Here is a 19,673-nt window from a genome sequence, read left to right on the forward strand (position 1 = left end):
ATAAACACACTGCAACCTTGTGGACAGCCTTCCCACAAGAGTTGAAGCTGTAATAGCTGCAAAAGGTAGACCGACATCATATTGAACCCTATGGGTTAGGAATGGGATGGCACTTCAAGTTCATATGTGAGTCAAGGCAGGTGGCCAAATACTTTTGGCAATATAGTGTATATCTTTATTAATTATATTTATAGACTCTGGCCCCATTGACACCGTTGACATAAATAAATTAAATATATTAACTTTGTCACTATTTCTGTCCAGCGTTGCTAGCAGTTCATTTTAAATATAAGTTCCTGCTAATTATGTACTTGTACCCCTTACTCTCTATTGAAGTCACCTTAACTAAGGCTTTGTTTGTACATTTGTGTTCTAGCCGGAGGTGTCATCTTCGCACAGGGCCGCACATCCGGACGAGGACGACGAGGGCGACCTGAACAAAGCGTTGGGCGTCCAGCGCTTCCAGCAGATCCTCAGCCCGTCCGCTGTGGTGCCTGACGAGCAGCACCACAACTACCACGAAGAAGACATTGAATGTAAGCACTCTCTCTCTTTTCCCTTGCCCTCTCACAGCCTTCCTAAATCAAAGGTGTGCTCCACAGACCACCGACACTCCTCCCACCACATCCATCGACCTCTGTCCAAGTTGCCCGTAGAGGGACGCCGCAAGAAGAGCAGCAAGAAGAGGAGGAAGGACAAGGATCACAAAAGCGGCCATGGCCCCAGCGGCGGGCCCATAGATGAGGGAGAGGATGAAGAGGAGGAAGAGGAGGAAGGGGAGACAAGCGCCGCCCCCTCTGAGCCTGTGAGGGTCCAAGACGTGGAGGTAATCACGGGGGTTAGTGATATCAAATACACAGCTAATTTGCATGTACAAGAATACAAGCATTGTAGGATGCTTGCATAATTTCCTTTAATGAATATTTTAGTGCTGTCTGAATTATTCATCAGTGCCTCTCAGGTTGAGTCACGACGACGACGATGATGATGATGATGATGATGATGATGATGATACTACAGTACATCAAAACAAGATGCCTTTATTTCAGTTATCTTCACCAAATATCCTACTTTGCGTCCATGCAACTTTGTTTATATTCATACTTCCTATCTATATGTGAATAGATCAGGGGTGTCCAAAAGTTTTCCACCAAAAATACAGAAAAATTAAAGAATGTGTGAGGTGGTGTGCGTTGGGGGGGTACATTGATCCATTTTGGACATTAAATATGCTAAAAACCAATCTACTATAGTTCAGTATATGTTAATCTATCCATCCATCCATCCATCTTCTTCCGCTTATCCGAGGTCGGGTCGCGGGGGCAGCAGCCTAAGCAGGGAAGCCCAGACTTCCCTCTCCCCAGCCACTTTGTCCAGCTCCTCCCGGGGGATCCCGAGGCGTTCCCAGGCCAGCCGGGAGACATAGTCTTCCCAACGTGTCCTGGGTCTTCCCCGTGGCCTCCTACCGGTCGGACGTGCCCTAAACACCTCCCGAGGGAGGCGATCGGGTGGCATCCTGACCAGATGCCCGAACCACCTCATCTGGCTCCTCTCGATGTGGAGGAGCAGCGGCTTTACTTTGAGCTCCCCCCGGATGGCAGAGCTTCTCACCCTATCTCTAAGGGAGAGCCCCGCCACCCGGCGGAGGAAACTCATTTCGGCCGCTTGTACCCGTGATCTTGTCCTTTTGGTCATAACCCAAAGCTCATGACCATAGGTGAGGATGGGAACGTAGATCGACCGGTTAATTGAGAGCTTTGCCTTCCGGCTCAGCTCCTTCTTCACCACAACGGATCGATACAGCGTCCGCATTACTGAAGACGCCGCACCGATCCGCCTGTCGATCTCACGATCCACTCTTCCCTCACTCGTGAACAAGACTCCGAGGTACTTGAACTCCTCCACTTGGGGCAAGATCTCCTCCCCAACCCGGAGATGGCACTCCACCCTTTTCCGGGCGAGAACCATGGACTCGGACTTGGAGGTGCTGATTCTCATCCCAGTCGCTTCACACTCGGCTGCGAACCGATCCAGCGAGAGCTGAAGATCCTGGCCAGATGAAGCCATCAGGACCACATCATCTGCAAAAAGCAGAGACCTAATCCTGCAGCCACCAAACCAGATCCCCTCAACGCCTTGACTGCGCCTAGAAATTCTGTCCATAAAAGTTATGAACAGAATCGGTGACAAAGGGCAGCCTTGGCGGAGTCCAACCCTCACTGGAAACGTGTCCGACTTACTGCCGGCAATGCGGACCAAGCTCTGGCACTGAGCATACAGGGAGAGGACTGCCACAATCAGACAGTCCGATACCCCATACTCCCCGAGCACTCCCCACAGGACTTCCCGAGGGACACGGTCGAATGCCTTCTCCAAGTCCACAAAACACATGTAGACTGGTTGGGCAAACTCCCATGCACCCTCAAGGACCCTGCCGAGAGTATAGAGCTGGTCCACAGTTCCACGACCAGGACGAAAACCACACTGTTCCTCCTGAATCCGAGGTTCGACTATCCGGCGTAGCCTCCTCTCCAGTACACCCGAATAGACCTTACCGGGAAGGCTGAGGAGTGTGATCCCACGATAGTTAGAACACACCCTCCGGTTCCCCTTCTTAAAGAGAGGAACCACCACCCCGGTCTGCCAATCCAGAGGTACCGCCCCCGATGTCCACGCGATGCTGCAGAGTCTTGTCAACCAAGACAGCCCCACAGCATCCAGAGCCTTAAGGAACTCCGGGCGGATCTCATCCACCCCCGGGGCCTTGCCACCGAGGAGCTTTTTAACTACCTCAGCAACCTCAGCCCCAGAAATAGGAGAGCCCACCACAGACTCCCCAGGCACTGCTTCCTCATAGGAAGATGTGTTGGTGGGATTGAGGAGGTCTTCGAAGTATTCCCTCCACCGATCCACAACATCCGCAGTCGAGGTCAGCAGAACACCATCCTCGCCATACACGGTGTTGATAGTGCACTGCTTCCCCTTCCTGAGGCGGCGGATGGTGGTCCAGAATTGCTTCGAAGCCGTCCGGAAGTCGCTTTCCATGGCTTCCCCGAACTCCTCCCATGTCCGAGTTTTTGCCTCTGCGACCGCTGAAGCCGCACACCGCTTGGCCTGTCGGTACCTGTCCGCTGCCTCAGGAGTCCTATGAGCCAAAAGAACCCGATAGGACTCCTTCTTCAGCTTGACGGCATCCCTCACCGCCGGTGTCCACCAACGGGTTGTAGGATTACCGCCACGACAGGCACCAACTACCTTGCGGCCACAGCTCCAGTCAGCCGCCTCGACAATAGAGGCGCGGAACATGGTCCATTCGGACTCAATGTCCAGTACCTCCCTCGTGACATGTTCAAAGTTCTTCCGGAGGTGGGAATTGAAACTCTCTCTGACAGGAGACTCTGCCAGACGTTCCCAGCAAACCCTCACAATGCGTTTGGGCCTGCCAGGTCTGTCCGGCATCCTCCCCCACCATCGCAGCCAACTCACCACCAGGTGGTGATCGGTAGAAAGCTCTGCCCCTCTTTTCACCCGAGTGTCCAAAACATGAGGCCGCAAATCCTATGACACAACTACAAAGTCGATCATGGAACTGCGGCCTAGGGTGTCCTGGTGCCAAGTGCACATATGGACACCCTTATGCTTGAACATGGTGTTCGTTATGGACAATCTGTGACAGGCACAAAAGTCCAACAACAAAACACCGCTCGGGTTCAGATCCGGGCAGCCATTCTTCCCAATCACGCCTCTCCAGGTTTCACTGTCGCTGCCAACATGAACATTGAAGTCCCCCAGTAGAACGAGGGAATCACCCGGGGGAGCACTCTCAAGTACTCCCTCGAGTGAATCCAAGAAGGGTGGGTACTCTGAGCTGCGGTTTGGCGCGTAAGCGCAAACCACAGTCAGGACCCGTTCCCCCACCCGAAGGCGGAGGGAAGCTACCCTCTCGTCCACCGGGTTGAACTCCAATGTGCAGGCTCTGAGCCGGGGGGAAACAAGAATTGCCACCCCAGCCCGTCGCCTCTCACTGCCGGCAACGCCAGAGTGGAAGAGAGTCCAGCCCCTCTCGAGAGAACTGGTTCCAGAGCCCTTGCTGTGCGTCGAAGTGAGTCCGACTATATCTAGCCGGAACTTCTCCACCTCGCGCACTAGCTCAGGCTCCTTCCCCCCCAGCGAGGTGACGTTCCACGTCCCAAGAGCTAGCTTCTGTAGCCGAGGATCGGACCGCCAAGTGCCCTGCCTTCGGCTGCCGCCCAGCTCACATCGCACCCGACCTCTATGACCCCTGCTATGGGTGGTGAGCCCATTGGAGGGGGGACCCACGTTGCCTCTTCGGGCTGTGCCCGGGCGGGCCCCATGGGGACAGGCCCGGCCACCAGGCGCTCGCCATCGTGCCCCACCTCCGGGCCTGGCTCCAGAGGGGGGCCCCGGTGACCCGCGTCCGGGCGAGGGAAATCTGGGTTCCTTGTCAGTGTTCCTCATAGATATCTTCGAGCTGCTCTTTGTCTGATCCCTCACCTAGGACCAGTTTGCCTTGGGAGACCCTACCAGGGGGCATAGAAGCCCCCGGACAACATAGCTCCTAGGATCATTGAGACACGCAAACTCCTCTACCACATTAAGGTGGCAGCTCAGAGAGGAGATTCAATACCTGTGGTTGCAAAAACGAATCAGGGATGATCTCATTTTTTTTTAGAACGATATGATCTGAAACGATTCAGTGAGTTGAAATGGATTCAGTAACTTTCTTTAGCAAAATAAAATTAAAAATCAAGCAATGTGACTGTAAAATAAATACTTGAGACTGGACACTGCAGCTGAAGTTTCCTATTTTCCTGTTATTTTTGTCAGTGAATTAGGGATGAATGAATTGTGAATATAAACAAGCAAGTAAAAAACAATTAATACCCAATGCATTCACATATTATTTGAATAAAACACAATCAACACTTAGGTTGAATTAACAGGAGGAAAACCTTTCTGCTCACATTTTTAACATTCAAGAAATGTTCAATAAAATACAGTAACCAACATTTTAACAGTAGATTTACCAGCTAAATAAAGTTCCCTGACCTGGCCATACATTATCTGTTCTCCGCCCTAATGTCGCCGGTAAAGGACAGCGTCCCACGTGTGTGGAAGCATGTATGCCCCCTCATTTCCGTTGATGAAGTTGGTCCCTCGCTTCCTAATTTCCATATACTTCTTCATCTATCTCTTCCATTTATTTATTTCTGATTAAATTACTTTTTTTTGGGTGCCAGTTTTTGTGTTCCAGAAGTTGGTGCGTCGCCATAACTTGCTCCGCTGTCACTTTTGTTTTGTCGGTTGTGTATTTTGTGGCTTAAAATTAAGTTGTGGCTTTATATTATTGTGGTGTGTCATTTGTCTTTGTTGTGCCGTTTACAATCGTGCTGTAGCTTAAAGTTGTTGTTTTGTAATAGCTCTCCGCCATATTGATGACGTCACAGACATGCAACTAGATTTGATGTTTACCGTTCTTATTTTTATAAGTGCTAAAAATAAAGCCTACCATTTTAAATCCAGTGTATCGATACCTTTCTTCTGGAAGACAAACTTGCCGAGCACAGATTTGTATTTTTGAAATTTAGGAATATAAATCGATTTATCGATATAGCGATCAATCGTTACACTTCTAGTATATAGGGTAATGTCTAATCATTTATTTTCTTTTTATATTATGCAGAGAGTCAATCAAAAACAAGCTGCAAGTTTAAAAATGGCTCATGGGCCGCAGTTTTGGACACCTCCTGTCGAGATGAATGGCTAGATACTTGAATGTACCTAAATGTGATGTTTTGGTGTGGTCGTGTTCATAATAAGCGATATTCCGCTACAGTTCTTCGTATCTGATGACGACCATATGGGCAGCCCTGTCCGGGAAATACAACTCGTTCCGATGTCAGGGGTTGGAGCGGATCATGGTGATGCCACATCCACGGAGTAAGTACTCACCCCCCCCCCCCCCCCTATTTTTGAGCCGGGCAAGGCACACGCGTTGCCATGTCTTCGGCATTTAGTGGGCCTGCTGGGCCTACTGACGTGATGGACCCTGGTAATCCCATATATCAACTGTCGCTATAGACGACGCAGCACACCTCAGCAGAGCCAAGGCTCCACCTATGACATTTATGCTCTCACGTCTCTGTATTGTACTGAGTCTGTGCTGGGATAACGCGTAAAGCACACACTGCGCTCGCTGGACCTGCTTTTTATGAAACTTCTTGATAGGAGTTGATACGATCGCTTTCACATATCACTGGAAAATTTTCTTTTAAAGGACGGTGAGTTCATTAAGTTGGTATCAGACATGGCTCTCCCAAATTTGTTCATATCTTGTTTTTGATGATACTGAGAAACTTCTGTTATGAAAGGTATTGCAACTAGCATCAAAACAGGTACGGGATCTTGTGTGTTCCCAATTGTAAATGTTAAATGACCCAAAGCTATTTTCTCATTCTACCCCCGTCTAGCACGCCAGAGTTGTCCGACAGCGCTGTCCACTGTCCTCCGTCGGACCACGCACCGCTAGCCAGGTTGTTGTCCACTGGCCGCAACTACGACCTGCAGGAGCGACGGCGCACGGGCAACATGACGGGTGCCGAGCAGGCCAAGTACCAGCGCATCCCCACGGACGAGAGCGAGGCTCAGACGCTTGCCTCTGCTGACCTGGATGGAATTAAGAGTGAGACGTTTGGATCTATGTTGATAATTTGAGATGCATTTTGGAACATTTGTGACTATAAACATTTATTTAAAAAAAAAAAATAATAATAATCACTGATCTGTATTAAATAAAAATAAATGTAAGTCATGTCGACGAATGTTCTCATTCATCAAGGTCAATGTAAGCTCAGGGCGTTCAATCAATCCCAACTGGACTGTTAGGTTTGTCTTGGTAGACGTTTTGCCTCTCATTCGAGTAGGCTTCATCAGTTCGTGCTCATAGACTTAGATTGGTCAGATCGAGACTAGAGTAGAACCAAACAGTCCAGTTGCGATCGATTGAATGCCCTGAGATTACATGTAAGGCCAACCTCGAAGAAGTAGTAAACATGAACAAATCAGGTCTTTAGCCAGCAGTGGGCGCCATGACACCCCTGCTCAGCATGCGGTCAGTTCTAAGAGGGGCGCCTGGGGCTGGGTAGGTGATGTACTGCACGTACAAAAGGCGACCCCTCAGCAGGGGGCAGCAGCTTATTAGAGGATGTGGCATGCAATCCCCCCCTTAGTTATTAAATTAGCCCTTCCTGCCGTCAGCTGAGGCCTCTGTATGGGAGCTCGAGCCAGCACGGTGGTAATTGTCCAACCTGGACACAGGGTTCACAGCTCTAATTAATTAGTGGAACAAAGTCGAAAAAAAGAGACTACGACTGGAGGTTTGGCTGTGCGGTCATTATGGGGCTTAGTGACAAAAGAGTCCAGCCTCCCAGCAGGTTCATCCCGTCTCGCTCCGATGTCATCTTTTATCCGCTGTCCCACCGCAAATCATCCTGGGAAAGCGTCTCTGTACCTGGCTGCTGGTCAACAATAGGAATTATTAGATCGCCTGTCTTCCCCTTTTGTTCCACCTCAGAAACTTAACACCACTGCGCACTGATCTATTCTGATGGCTTCAAACCCTTATGGACAGGGGTGGGGTCAGGCAGCGGTTAAGAAATTCCGACTTTTTTGCGATTGGTCAGATACACGCGCGTGTCGTACACACCTGTTTGTGCCGCCCAACCCAGAGTCCGCCCCCTTTCTTTCAAGAGCCGCTGCGCCTGCCGGGTTGCATCCAAAAAACGTATCATGGTGCAGCCTCACTTTGGACCTCTTCAGTCCAATGACAACTCATGAGCAGGACAACAGACGGGTCTAGATTAGTCAATGCAGGACAGAATCCGAAGCATCACAGTTTGTTACGTAGGACGCAGCAGTCAGGACACAGGTAAGACCAGCAGAGATTCTTTGACATGTTACAAAGGTTAGCTTGTAAAAAGTCAGTGGAGCATAGCGTCCCATTAGGTTGCTTGTATACCACAGAATGGATGTACAAATTCACCCAAAAATCATTATCTGTTCTTAACCACCAGGTCATCGTTTCGAAGATGTCCCCGGCGTACGAAGGCACCTGGTTAGAAAGAGCACAAAGGGTCAAACGGTTCACATCGGCAAGGGCCACAGAGAGTCCACCACACGCAGCCGCAAGCAGGACCGCACCCCACACGAGGTGAGACACCTGTCATTCCGACCAATACAATATATATCTCAATGTATTTTAAGTTATTTACAAGTTCATTTCAAACAAATAAATCAATTAAAGGCTCAGGAAGTTTTTGATGTTTTTGGTAAATTGTTTATTAGAAAGGTTAAGAAATACATCTATGAAATATTTCAATTTGTGTGTACTGAATCAATAGAATATAAAATGTTCACTTTTTGAATTGAACTATTTCAAATATATACTAATATAGACTATATATATATACATATATATATATATATATATATATATATATATATATATATATATATATATATACGCAGATTAGCTTCCTTAGTTATATCTTCACAATCTAAGACTCAATACATGCAATAATTGCAATTGACATTTCTGCCCTTATAAACATACTATTAGCTTTAAATGTGCATTAATGAGGTTTAGGTTGCAGTGGTGTACCGCGTCATATTAAAAGTTTTTAAATATGTTATCATAAATCAGCGGTGTCAAAAGTTTTTTTGGTGCCCAGGGAATATTCTATAAATAAAAATTCAACATAAGGAGAGAAAGACTTGACAATTGAATGTTAAGTATGCTATGGCACTAAAAGTAATCATTATTCAAATATGTTTTAGTAGCTCAGCATATCTTGACCTTCTTCACTACTACTCATTTGTAACAGTTGTTGACGCACCTGCCTATTATCATCATCTCTTACGGGGCAGTTGGATGTTTGGTGGGGAAGTGATTAAATATGGATGAACGTGGAAACTTCAGTAACCATACACTGTTGTTGAGCTATGTTTTATTAAGACACACACACATTCTCATACGCGGGAGCCCGACAGGTAGACACATGCATGCATAAGTTTGAGGGCACTGTGTAAGTCTTTCAGTCCTCTACTGCCCCGTCTCACTCCTCCAGCCATTGCCCGTGATTCTGTATCGCTCCGCCTCGCGGCCCGAAGGCGTCCTGCTAGACATGGGCACCAACCAGGTGGCCGTAAGTTACAAGAAGGTGAGGTGGGGTGGAGGTTTGACCCCTTGTGAGCGTGATTTTACAGGCATGCGACACAGACGCTCACAACAGTGTCGTTGGACTAAAGTCTTTTAACAATTATTGTTTTTTTGTGTGTGTTTCTCAGCACGATGTGTGAAGTGCTTTAAAGAACTCACCTACTTCCCTAGTAAGCATGGAACCTGTAATAACATTAATATCGACATGCAAAAGCACCGAACAACAAACAAGCAGCTCCCACTATGAATATTTGGTGCATACTTCATTAATGAGCATGTTAGGTATTTTCCAGCTTGCTTTGTGGTTATTTGTGAACTGACTTGTAGGATTCTCTGTTCAGGTGTTTGTGGAGCTGAACGAGCTAACCATGGACAAGAACCAGGAGATGCAGTGGAAGGAGACGGCCAGGTGGATCAAGTTTGAGGAGGATGTGGAGGAGGAGACGGACCGCTGGGGGAAGCCGCATGTGGCCTCGCTGTCTTTCCGCAGTCTGCTGGAGCTCCGTAAGACCATCTCGCACGGTAAGAGGGCCAACCAAGTTTTAGTTTTTACATTAAACTGCTCTTTGTATTAAGCATTGCATTTGTACACAACAGTAATAAACATATTGAAACTGAGCTTTGTTCTTATCATCGAGCAAAAAACTCTTCTACAGTGGTGTAGATGACTGATGTGTGTTAACATAAGTGTGTTTACATGTGTGTGTGCAGGTGCAGTGCTGTTGGACCTGGACCAGAAGACCCTGCCTGGCATCGCCCACCAGGTGGTGGAGAAGATGATCATTTCTGACCAGATCAAAGCCGAGGACCGGGCCAATGTCTTGAGGGCCTTGCTGCTCAAGCACAGGTGACCGCAAATCACATCAGGGACCCTGCTGGGGTCATTTCCTCCCCGGCCCAAATTCCTCAAAGATTAATTTATTTTGCTCCAAGAGAGAAACAAGTGAGTGAACAGATGTGTAAGATGAGGTGAGGTACATAATGGGAAAACAGCAGAGTCTAGGTCAAAGTGTGGCCCGGGGGCCATTTGGGACAAACAGCCTGTGAAATTTTTCTAAAAATGAAATTAAACAACAAAAAACATCATGTAACAAGAATGCTGCCTGGCTAAAAATAACAAAAGTCACACTCTAATATTAGGTTTAGCTTTGATTACGGACAGTTTGGCTGTGGCATCTTTTCCACACGCTTCTGCAATGTCCCAACATTTACTTTTGTGCAGAGTTGTATGGGTTTTTTGGGGCGCTTTTATTGCCTTGATTGGATGACAGGGAAAAGTAATCTCCAGCTCATTCCAAAGATTCTCCATGGGGTTTAGGTCTGGACTCTGAAGTGGTCAGTCCATGTGTGGAAATCATCTTTGAGCAAGCAGCTGTTAAACTGTCTTTTCCTTCGCTGCCACTTGCTCCTTGCTGCTACTAGATGGCGTCATGCCTGGTCGTTGCCTCTCTTCCTCCTGCTTACCCTCTCTCTCCCTCTGCCTGCATGCCCTAGCCACCCGAGCGACGACAAGGAGCACAGCGCCCCCTTCCCCAGGAACATATCGGCCGCCAGCCTGGGAAGCCTCATGACCCACCACCACAGCGCCAACCACGCCCATCAGACTGAGTCGTCTGTCACCAATCCCCTGATGGGCAGCGGCGACATGGACATGTGGGTCCACGTGGAGAAGAATGACGTGCAAGTATGTCGGGATGGGGAAGTTGTTGAGAACATCTTATTTAGAAAGTCCTCCTGTGTTGTTGCACCCCAGCAGAAGGAACCAGGCTTTGTGTCAGGCATGCACAAGTCTAAGTCCAAACATGAGCTCAAACTCCTTGAGAAGATTCCAGAAAATGCAGAAGCCACTGTTGTTCTTGTGGGTGAGTCATGGCAACGCAATAAGCGCTGTTGAATCATCTCCCAACATCACGTGTTGACCAGCTCTCTTCTTGTTGCATCCCAGGTAGCGTGGACTTCTTAGAGCAGCCCACCATGGCGTTTGTGCGGCTGCAGGAGGCCGTGGAGCTGGAATCGGTTCTGGAGGTGCCTGTGCCAGTCCGCTTCCTGTTTGTGCTGCTCGGGCCCTCTACCACCAGCATGGATTACCACCAAATTGGACGCTCCATCTCCACGCTCATGTCGGATAAGGTGTGGACGAAGTTTGTCTCTACTCATTACTTAAATTGTTTTCTCACAGTCACTATATTAGCGCATGAGTGGTCCTCGAGAGAACTTCTTTTTCTTGTTCATCCAGCAATTCCATGAGGCTGCCTACTTGGCAGACGACAGACAAGATCTCCTGAACGCCATCAACACCTTCCTGGATTGCAGCATTGTGCTGCCACCATCGGAAATGGGCGGGGACGAACTCCTTCGTTCTGTGGCTCGTTTCCAGCGAGAGATGATGCGCAAGAGGGAGGAGGGAAAGCTGTCAGAAGAACCAAAAAGCCTGGAAGAAAAAGGTTGGCTTCTCAGTAGATAGACACTGTGTGTGTGACAGACACTGTGTGTGTGTGTGTGACAGACACTGTGTGTGTGTGACAGACACTGTGTGTGTGTGTGTGTGTGTGTGTGTGTGTGTGTGTGTGTGTGTGTGTGTGTGTGTGTGTGTGTGTGTGTGTGTGTGTGTGTGTGTGTGTGTGTGTGTGACAGACACAGTGTGTGTGTGTGTGTGACAGACACTTTGTGTGTGTGTGTGTGTGTGTGTGTGTGTGTGTGTGTGTGTGTGTGTGTGACAGACACTGTGTGTGTGTGTGTGTGACAGACACCGTGTGTGTGTGTGTGTGTGTGTGTGTGTGTGAGAGAGATAGACACTGTGTGTGTGTGTGTGTGTGTGTGTGTGTGTGTGTGTGTGTGTGTGTGTGTGTGTGTGTGTGTGTGTGTGTGTGTGTGTGTGTGTGTGTGTGTGTGTGTGTGTGTGACAGACACTGTGCGTGTGTGTGACGGACACTGTGCGTGTGTGTGACAGACACTGTGAATGTCACGGAGACTGTGTGACGGGCACTGTGAGTGTCACGGACACTGTGAGTGTCAGGGACACTGAGTGTCAGGGACACTGCGAGTGTGACGGACGCTGTGAGTGTGACGGACACTATGCGTGTCACGGACAATACATGCGACTGACACGAACCATGCGACTTACATGAACTATTAACTTGTGACTGACACTGTTCGGCTGACACTGTGTGCAACTGACAGGAACTATGTGACTGACACTTTGCGACTAACAGTGTGCGCAGCTAAAACAAACCATGTGACTGACATTATGTGCGACTGACACTGTGTGCAACTAACACAAACTATGTGACTGACACGAACTATGTAACTGACCGACACAAACTGTGCGACCGACACAAACTCTGCGACTGACTGTGTGTCTTGACACGAACTATGTGACTGACACGAATTGTGCGACCTACACAAACTTTGGAACTGACAGTGTGTGTACTGACACGTTGTGTGACTGACTCTGTGTAACCTTGTGTCCTTCTGTTACCCAGAAGCCCTCATTGCACCTTCAAAGGAATCAGACGACCCCTTAAAGCGCAGCAGGCGCCCCTTTGGTGGCCTGGTGCGAGACGTGCGGCGCCGCTACCCAAAATACATCAGTGACATCAAGGACGCCCTTAACACCCAGTGCATGGCCGCCGTCATCTTCATCTACTTTGCCGCCCTTTCGCCAGCCATTACTTTCGGAGGCCTCCTGGGTGAGCGCCGACAAAAAGGACAAAACATTTGCCACATACCTGAGACGTTAAAGTGTGTTTGCTCTCAGGTGAGAAGACGGACGGTCTTATTGGTGTGTCGGAGCTCATTGTGTCGACAGCAGTGCAAGGCGTTATCTTCAACCTGCTAGGAGCGCAGCCTCTTTTGGTTGTGGGCTTCTCTGGACCCCTTTTGGTGTTTGAAGAAGCTTTTTACACTGTGAGTAACTCTTTGTAAACAAGGCGCTTAAAAGCAACACAATGAAGGGTGTCCTCTATTGCTACATAGTGTAATTGCAGTAGGTTCACGTTATACTAATCATTGATATGGCTAATATAAACCCACTGTGTCATTTAAATCTCATATTTCAGTTCACTTCCTGCTCAGCTGTAACATGTTCCAAGTTAGCTGAAGCTGTTGTCAGTAGAGGTGGGCGATTAGTACAAATCTTTATATCCATCTTCTTTCTTAGACAGTTTTCAAGATCTGTTGATTTTGTGACATTTTTTTTGTCTTTTAACTTGTTGATCATGATTATAACCTGGATGAAACACTAATAATAAAACAAATATATTGTTATCAACAAACATATTTGAAGAATTTATCAAATAATGTAGTATCCCCTTTTATTATTCGTACAAATTAAAGCCCTCATTTTTCCAATGAATTATTTCCTAACTAGAGTAGTGGTTCAATTTACAAACGTGATTCTATGACGAAGCTCGCAACTCAAAAACACTTTTCTTCAAATCAACAGCACAATTTTAACATGTAACATGCCTTTTAAAAGTAAACGTAACTTTTAGATAAGACAAATTGTATGTTCTGTATGACATATTGTATAAAAAACAATAGAATGTTCTACGACTAACTACAGTAATGTAATAATAATGTACAGCATATACTTTGGAGAGTGGACTGCTACGGTATTTCCTTCCAGCTGCTTCTCCGTCAACACACCATCAGCAGCGTTTCCATATTTTCCAGGATAGATGTCCGCCATTTGGATATTATTTTAATATTCTCTGCTGGCATTACACTAATTCTGCTTCCATTTGGTGCTTTGGCAAGTTTGAGTTTGATGATTTATTTCTTTAATTCAATGACTATCATCCACTTCTTCTCAGCAATGTCCTTCAAACTGACTTTCTTCCTTCCAAGAGTTGGGAAAAACAAAATTATTTTTGTTTACAAGCTATAAGCTAATGCTAGCGACTCGAGTAAGACCAGATGTTTTGATCTGGTCTTACGGTGTTCACTGTGGCATTTGATACGCCAACTAAAGGCGGGGATGCTAGTAACTTAAAGCATAACGATTGGACGAGACAATTCTTATCTTAAAACACTCTTAATTTGGGGCACTCTTAAGTTGAGGTAACACCATAAAACAATACATAAATATATGCCAAACGTGAATGAAAATGTAGCAGAGAAATAGTAGTATCGATCCGATACATATAATACCTTGGTATCAATCTACCCACCTGCTGGTCAGGACATTCTGTCTTCAGTTTAGTCTAACGGTGCTGGTTTCTCCCCAGTTCTGCAAAGCCAACGACATGGAGTACCTGACAGGCCGCGTCTGGATTGGCTTCTGGCTCGTGGTCATCGTGCTCATCACGGTGGCCTTCGAGGGCAGCTTCCTGGTGCGCTTCGTCTCTCGCTTTACGCAGGAGATCTTCTCCATCCTCATCTCTCTCATCTTCATCTGCGAGACCTTCATGAAGCTTGGCAAGGTAAAAAAGACCAAAGAAAAACATCCTCTATGATATTAAACGCAGCTGACTTAATCTCTGCACCTGCTTCAGAACTGAGTTAAAGCTTTGCTGACTGATTGGATTTGAGAGTTTATTGGATTGCGGGTTTATTAATCCTGGCTTATTTTTGTGTCCATTTTTACAGCAGTGATTGGAGTTAATAGCAATAAGAATATGCTGACACAAAACTAATGTGAGCCTTAAATGGTCTTTGACGGTGTTTCTCAAACTGGTTTAACTAATGACCAAAATTTAAATACAGCAGCGTTGTAGGCCTAAGTATTCATTAAAACAAGCCTGAGTTTTTATTTAACAAATTCTTTAATGTTTGTGGCTACTCTGACATTACACCCAGTTTGAACAGCAACACTGTGTTTGAATATAGGAAAATAAAATACTGATCACCTAATTGATTCTTTTGAGTACCACTAGATGGAGCCCATGTACCACTAATGGTACACATACCACAGTTTGAGAATCATTGGTGACCGTCTATAATTCGTATTGACATGCAGCGTCTTTGTTGCCGGGCAGACTTTCAAGCAGCATCCACTGAGGCGCTGCCCGCTCGCACCTTTGAACGCCACCGCCGCCGCCAACACCACCTTTGAAAACGTCACAGCGCTGCCAATCCACGGCACAGAGATGGCACAGGCAGCTGGTCCAACCGGCGAGCCCAACACGGCGCTGTTCTCGTTGGTTCTTATGGCGGGAACCTTTTTCATCGCCTTCTACCTGCGCAAATTCAAGAACAGTGCCTTTTTCCCCGGCCGGGTAGGAAGAGAATTGTGTGTCCCACAAATGCCTGAAATGTAATTACCGTTTTGTGTTTTTGAAGCTTCGCAGGGTTATTGGAGATTTCGGGGTGCCGATTGCCATTCTCAGCATGGTCTTAGTGGACTACAGCGTGGATGACACTTACACACAAGTAAGCATCAACGACTCCAAACTTTTTCCTTTGAGGGCCGCACACTGAAAAATTAAAGAATGCATGGGACGTTTTGATGTATTTCATTTTAAAACCCAATACAATATATGCATTTTTTTAAAGAAAAAAAATTGCCTGAATGTCAGCTTTGTGTCATTAGTAGAAGTGCATGATAAATATTGTACAGATAATTATCATGCCGATATGAGGAAGTATGACTTCAAGTGATAATATTAATAACATTAAAAAAACATGAGATTGACATGAGAAAAATGAGGCGAGATTACTCGTACTGTGCTGTAGGTGACTTAGGCTGAGCAAATCAAGGTCTCCTTTTCTCCTACTCGTGTTGTAAACTTCCCCTGATCTCGTTGAAAATAAAGACGGTGTTTCGGAGGAATACATTTCGTCTGCTATTTTCACTAAATGTTTTGCAAAAATTCCATCGCGCTTCAACACATTAAACCTTATCAGCCATCTAAAATGTCAGCATCCCTACAACGGTGTTTTAAAAAGCCTACAAAGAACACATGCCACTAAAGAAGCTGCCCTAAAGCCAGCCGCAAAGAAAGGTGTGCATTAACTACGGTTAAATGTGCATTTAAAAAAAATATAGATTTAAATAAGTTAATCAGTATGGTGAGAAGCAGGAAGTTATCAGTATCGTCTTGAAAAAACCCACATTGTGCATCTCTAGTTTTTAGTGTCAACATTTACATTTTTTCTCATTAATGAACACATATTTGCCCTTTTAAAGGATACAATACTGCACATTTTTTGTTCCCTTTGTCCAGAAACTGAACGTTCCCAGCGGTTTATCTGTGACCAGACCTGACAAGCGAGGATGGTTCATCAGTCCGCTAGGCATCGAGCGCGAGTTCCCTATCTGGATGATGTTTGCCTGCTGCTTACCCGCCATGCTGGTCTTCATCCTCATCTTCATGGAGACTCAGATCACCACGTGAGGCCCTCTTCATTTACGTCATTCTTTTGCTTGAATAAGGATTTGGAGTGCATTAGAAAGTGGAAAGGAGGACATCGCTCTCTTTGACCACATTGTCATTTATTTAGAAGTATATTGCGCAACACAATGAACCAATGTTGAAATAGCTTAGAAAAACTGCTGAGCCGGCATAAATAGTAAAGAATTTGGCAACATTTTAAAGAGCAAGCTAAAGCTACCCACTAATGATATTTGAAATGACACTCGTGCCGTCTTGTGGCTCTAAAAAAAAAACATCAGGAGATGATAATGTTTTTTTTTACCCAAAGAGTATGTTAGCATTTTCCATCAAAATTGTGTGTTTCTCCTTTAGCCTGATTGTGAGCAAAAAAGAGCGCATGCTGGTCAAAGGCTCCGGCTTCCATCTGGACCTGCTCCTCATCGTGGCGGTGGGCGGCACCTCGGCCCTCTTCGGCCTACCGTGGATGGCGGCCGCCACGGTCCGCTCGGTGACCCACGTCAACGCCCTCACAGTGATGAGCAAGGCCGTCGCCCCGGGAGACAAGCCCCGCATCCAGGAGGTGAAGGAGCAGAGGGTGACGGGGCTGCTGGTGGCCATCCTGGTTGGTGGGTGTCGCCGCATGTCTCGCGTCGCCTTGTTCAAAGGAGGACGTCTCATTTGTCTTCTCCCCTCCAGGTTTGTCCATCGTTATTGGGGATCTCCTGCGGCAGATCCCGCTGGCCGTGCTGTTTGGCATCTTCCTCTACATGGGGGTGATGTCACTCAACGGCATCCAGCTGACCGAGCGCATTATGCTGCTGCTCATGCCGCCAAAGTACCACCCTGACCACAGCTACGTCCGCAAGGTGACAAACACATCACGCTTACCTTTCAATATAAAATCATTTTTAAACAGGATTATTAAAGAAGGATTCATTTGTCAGTTAATTTGACAAATGAGTAGAAACCAGAGATTGATCGATTATCGGCATCGGCCTTTTTTAAAATGTTTGTTTATTTTTTACAACTACAACATTATTATATCAGCAGATACAATGTATATGACACCAATATTAAGTATTAAAAAAATTGTGAAGTAGATAGTAATAACCACTGCTCAAGCACCAGCCTGTTTGCCCTATGTGAGAAATGTTTCTTTTTTTTAATTAGTTTAAGAATAAAATTACTCTTATTGTCAATAATTCTCCCTAAATATGTTTTGATATCTGACAGGGCATTAGACTTCTTTTGAGAATTCTTCTCCGGTTTGATTTTACTGCCCACTCGCGCGTCAGCGTTTCATGTTCTGTGGTTATATCAAATAGCTACACAACAGAGATGTATGGACATGACAACAACAGAAAAGATACCTCTGCCAAAAATCCAAACTTTTTGTAAATATTTTGACAAATAGGTGATGTATTTTAAAGAAGAGTAGGCAGCAGCTCACACATTCTCATACTTTCTGTAACATCCAGGAAACAATTATGTCAGCCAGCTTGAAAAATGCCTCCTAAAAGAGCCCAGAATTGTTTTTATTTAAATGTTTGCAATATTTCAGGGTTCCTCACTAGGAAACCTTACAATTAGAGATGTCCGATAATGGCTTTTTTGCCGATATTTCGATATTGTCCAACTCTTAATTACCGATACCGATATATACAGTCGTGGAATTAACAAATTATTATGCCTAATTTTGTTGTGATGCCCCGCTGGATGCATTAAATAATGTAACAAGGTTTTCCTAAATAAATCCAAGTCCAGTTATGGAAAAAAATGCCAACATGGCACTGCCATATTTATTATTGAAGTCACAAAGTGCATTTTTTTTTTTTAACATGCCTCAAAACAGCAGCTTGGAATTTGGGACATGCTCTCCCTGAGAGAGCATGAGGAGGTTGAGGTGGGCGGGGTTGAGGTGGGGGGGTGTATATTGTAGCGTCCCGGAAGAGTTAGTGCTGCAAGGGGTTCTGGGTATTTCTTCTGTTGTGTTTATGTTGTGTTACGGTGCGGATGTTCTCCCGAAAAGTGTTTGTCATTCTTGTTTGGTGCGGGTTCATTGTGTGGCGCATATTTGTAACAGTGTTAAAGTTGTTTATACGGCCACCCTCAGTGTGACCTGTATGGCTGTTGACCAAGTATGCCTTGCATTCACTTGTGTGTGTTGGAAAAGCCATAGGTATTATGTGATTGGACCGGCATGCAAAGGCAGTGCCTTTAAGGTTTATTGGCGCTCTGTACTTCTCGCTACGTCCGTGTACCACTCCGTACAGCGGCGTTTTAAAAAGTCATACATTTTACTTTTTGAAACCGATACCGATCATTTCCGATATTACATTTTAAAGCATTTATCGGCCGTTAATATCGGCAGTCCGATATTATCGGATATCTCTACTTACAATACATTAAATTCATAAACCTCTATAAAATTGAGTAGATGGCGAGTTATTGTGATGGAAGAGAAATCCCATGTTTTTACAAATTTTCCCAGGAGAGTTCCCATATTTTGAAATGCAAATGTTGATGGTCCTCTTAGACACACGTAATAAAGGTGTTTGTCAAAACCCCCTGATGTTTTTTTGGTGCTAAATTAACCACAACATTAGCGCTACATAAAACCTTATCTCGCTACTGATCCGACGTTTCCTAAAGTTATCTTAAAAAAAAACACTTTAAGCCTTATCCAGCTGTTTACTGATGTATATTATTGATGTTTAAATCCTTTTTATTGGAAATTAATATCGACTTCAAAAATCGGTTATTGGACCTCCTTGACTACTAATAATCTGTATCGACCCTGAAAGAAACATCCGTCAATCTGTAGTAGAGACACAATGAATGAAATACAATGAATAATTTATCAATATATTGATCCATCACTTTGTTGATTTTTCATCCAGGTGCGAACGCTGCGCATGCACCTTTTCACCTGCATCCAGGTGGGGTGTCTGGCCGCGCTGTGGGCCGTCATGTCCACGCAGGCGTCGCTGGCCTTCCCCTTTGTGCTCATTCTCACCGTGCCCCTCAAGATGTTCCTGCTGCCGCGCATCTTCAACGGGCGGGAGATGCTTTGCGTGAGCGCACCGCCGCCACAAGTCGTTCCTCCGTCCAGATAAGCA

At 46.0% G+C, this 19,673-nt stretch overlaps 1 protein-coding gene across 6 annotated transcripts in view; it reads left to right on the forward strand.

Moving 5' to 3' along the window:
* Positions 1–19,673, forward strand: part of slc4a2b (solute carrier family 4 member 2b) — a 48,871-nt gene that overhangs the window by 27,676 nt on the left and 1,522 nt on the right. For 3 of the 6 annotated variants that reach the window (XM_061965280.1, XM_061965281.1, XM_061965283.1), the window contains 20 exons: positions 377–536; positions 603–826; positions 5,858–5,961; positions 6,492–6,703; positions 8,094–8,230; positions 9,580–9,760; positions 9,950–10,085; positions 10,733–10,922; positions 10,992–11,100; positions 11,184–11,368; positions 11,475–11,682; positions 12,721–12,927; positions 12,996–13,144; positions 14,467–14,661; positions 15,217–15,456; positions 15,521–15,610; positions 16,405–16,571; positions 16,927–17,180; positions 17,251–17,420; positions 19,455–19,628. In XM_061965280.1, the coding sequence (XP_061821264.1) occupies positions 377–536; positions 603–826; positions 5,858–5,961; positions 6,492–6,703; positions 8,094–8,230; positions 9,580–9,760; positions 9,950–10,085; positions 10,733–10,922; positions 10,992–11,100; positions 11,184–11,368; positions 11,475–11,682; positions 12,721–12,927; positions 12,996–13,144; positions 14,467–14,661; positions 15,217–15,456; positions 15,521–15,610; positions 16,405–16,571; positions 16,927–17,180; positions 17,251–17,420; positions 19,455–19,628 (3,492 nt within the window). Of the gene's footprint in view, positions 1–376; positions 537–602; positions 827–5,857; positions 5,962–6,491; positions 6,704–7,639; positions 7,949–8,093; positions 8,231–9,146; positions 9,240–9,579; positions 9,761–9,949; positions 10,086–10,732; positions 10,923–10,991; positions 11,101–11,183; positions 11,369–11,474; positions 11,683–12,720; positions 12,928–12,995; positions 13,145–14,466; positions 14,662–15,216; positions 15,457–15,520; positions 15,611–16,404; positions 16,572–16,926; positions 17,181–17,250; positions 17,421–19,454; positions 19,629–19,673 lie in introns of those variants that run through there. The other 3 variants (XM_061965285.1, XM_061965282.1, XM_061965284.2) reach the window with 3 other exon arrangements.

This window comes from Nerophis lumbriciformis, linkage group LG07 (genome assembly GCF_033978685.3).
Source record: "Nerophis lumbriciformis linkage group LG07, RoL_Nlum_v2.1, whole genome shotgun sequence".
NCBI lineage: Eukaryota > Metazoa > Chordata > Actinopteri > Syngnathiformes > Syngnathidae > Nerophis > Nerophis lumbriciformis.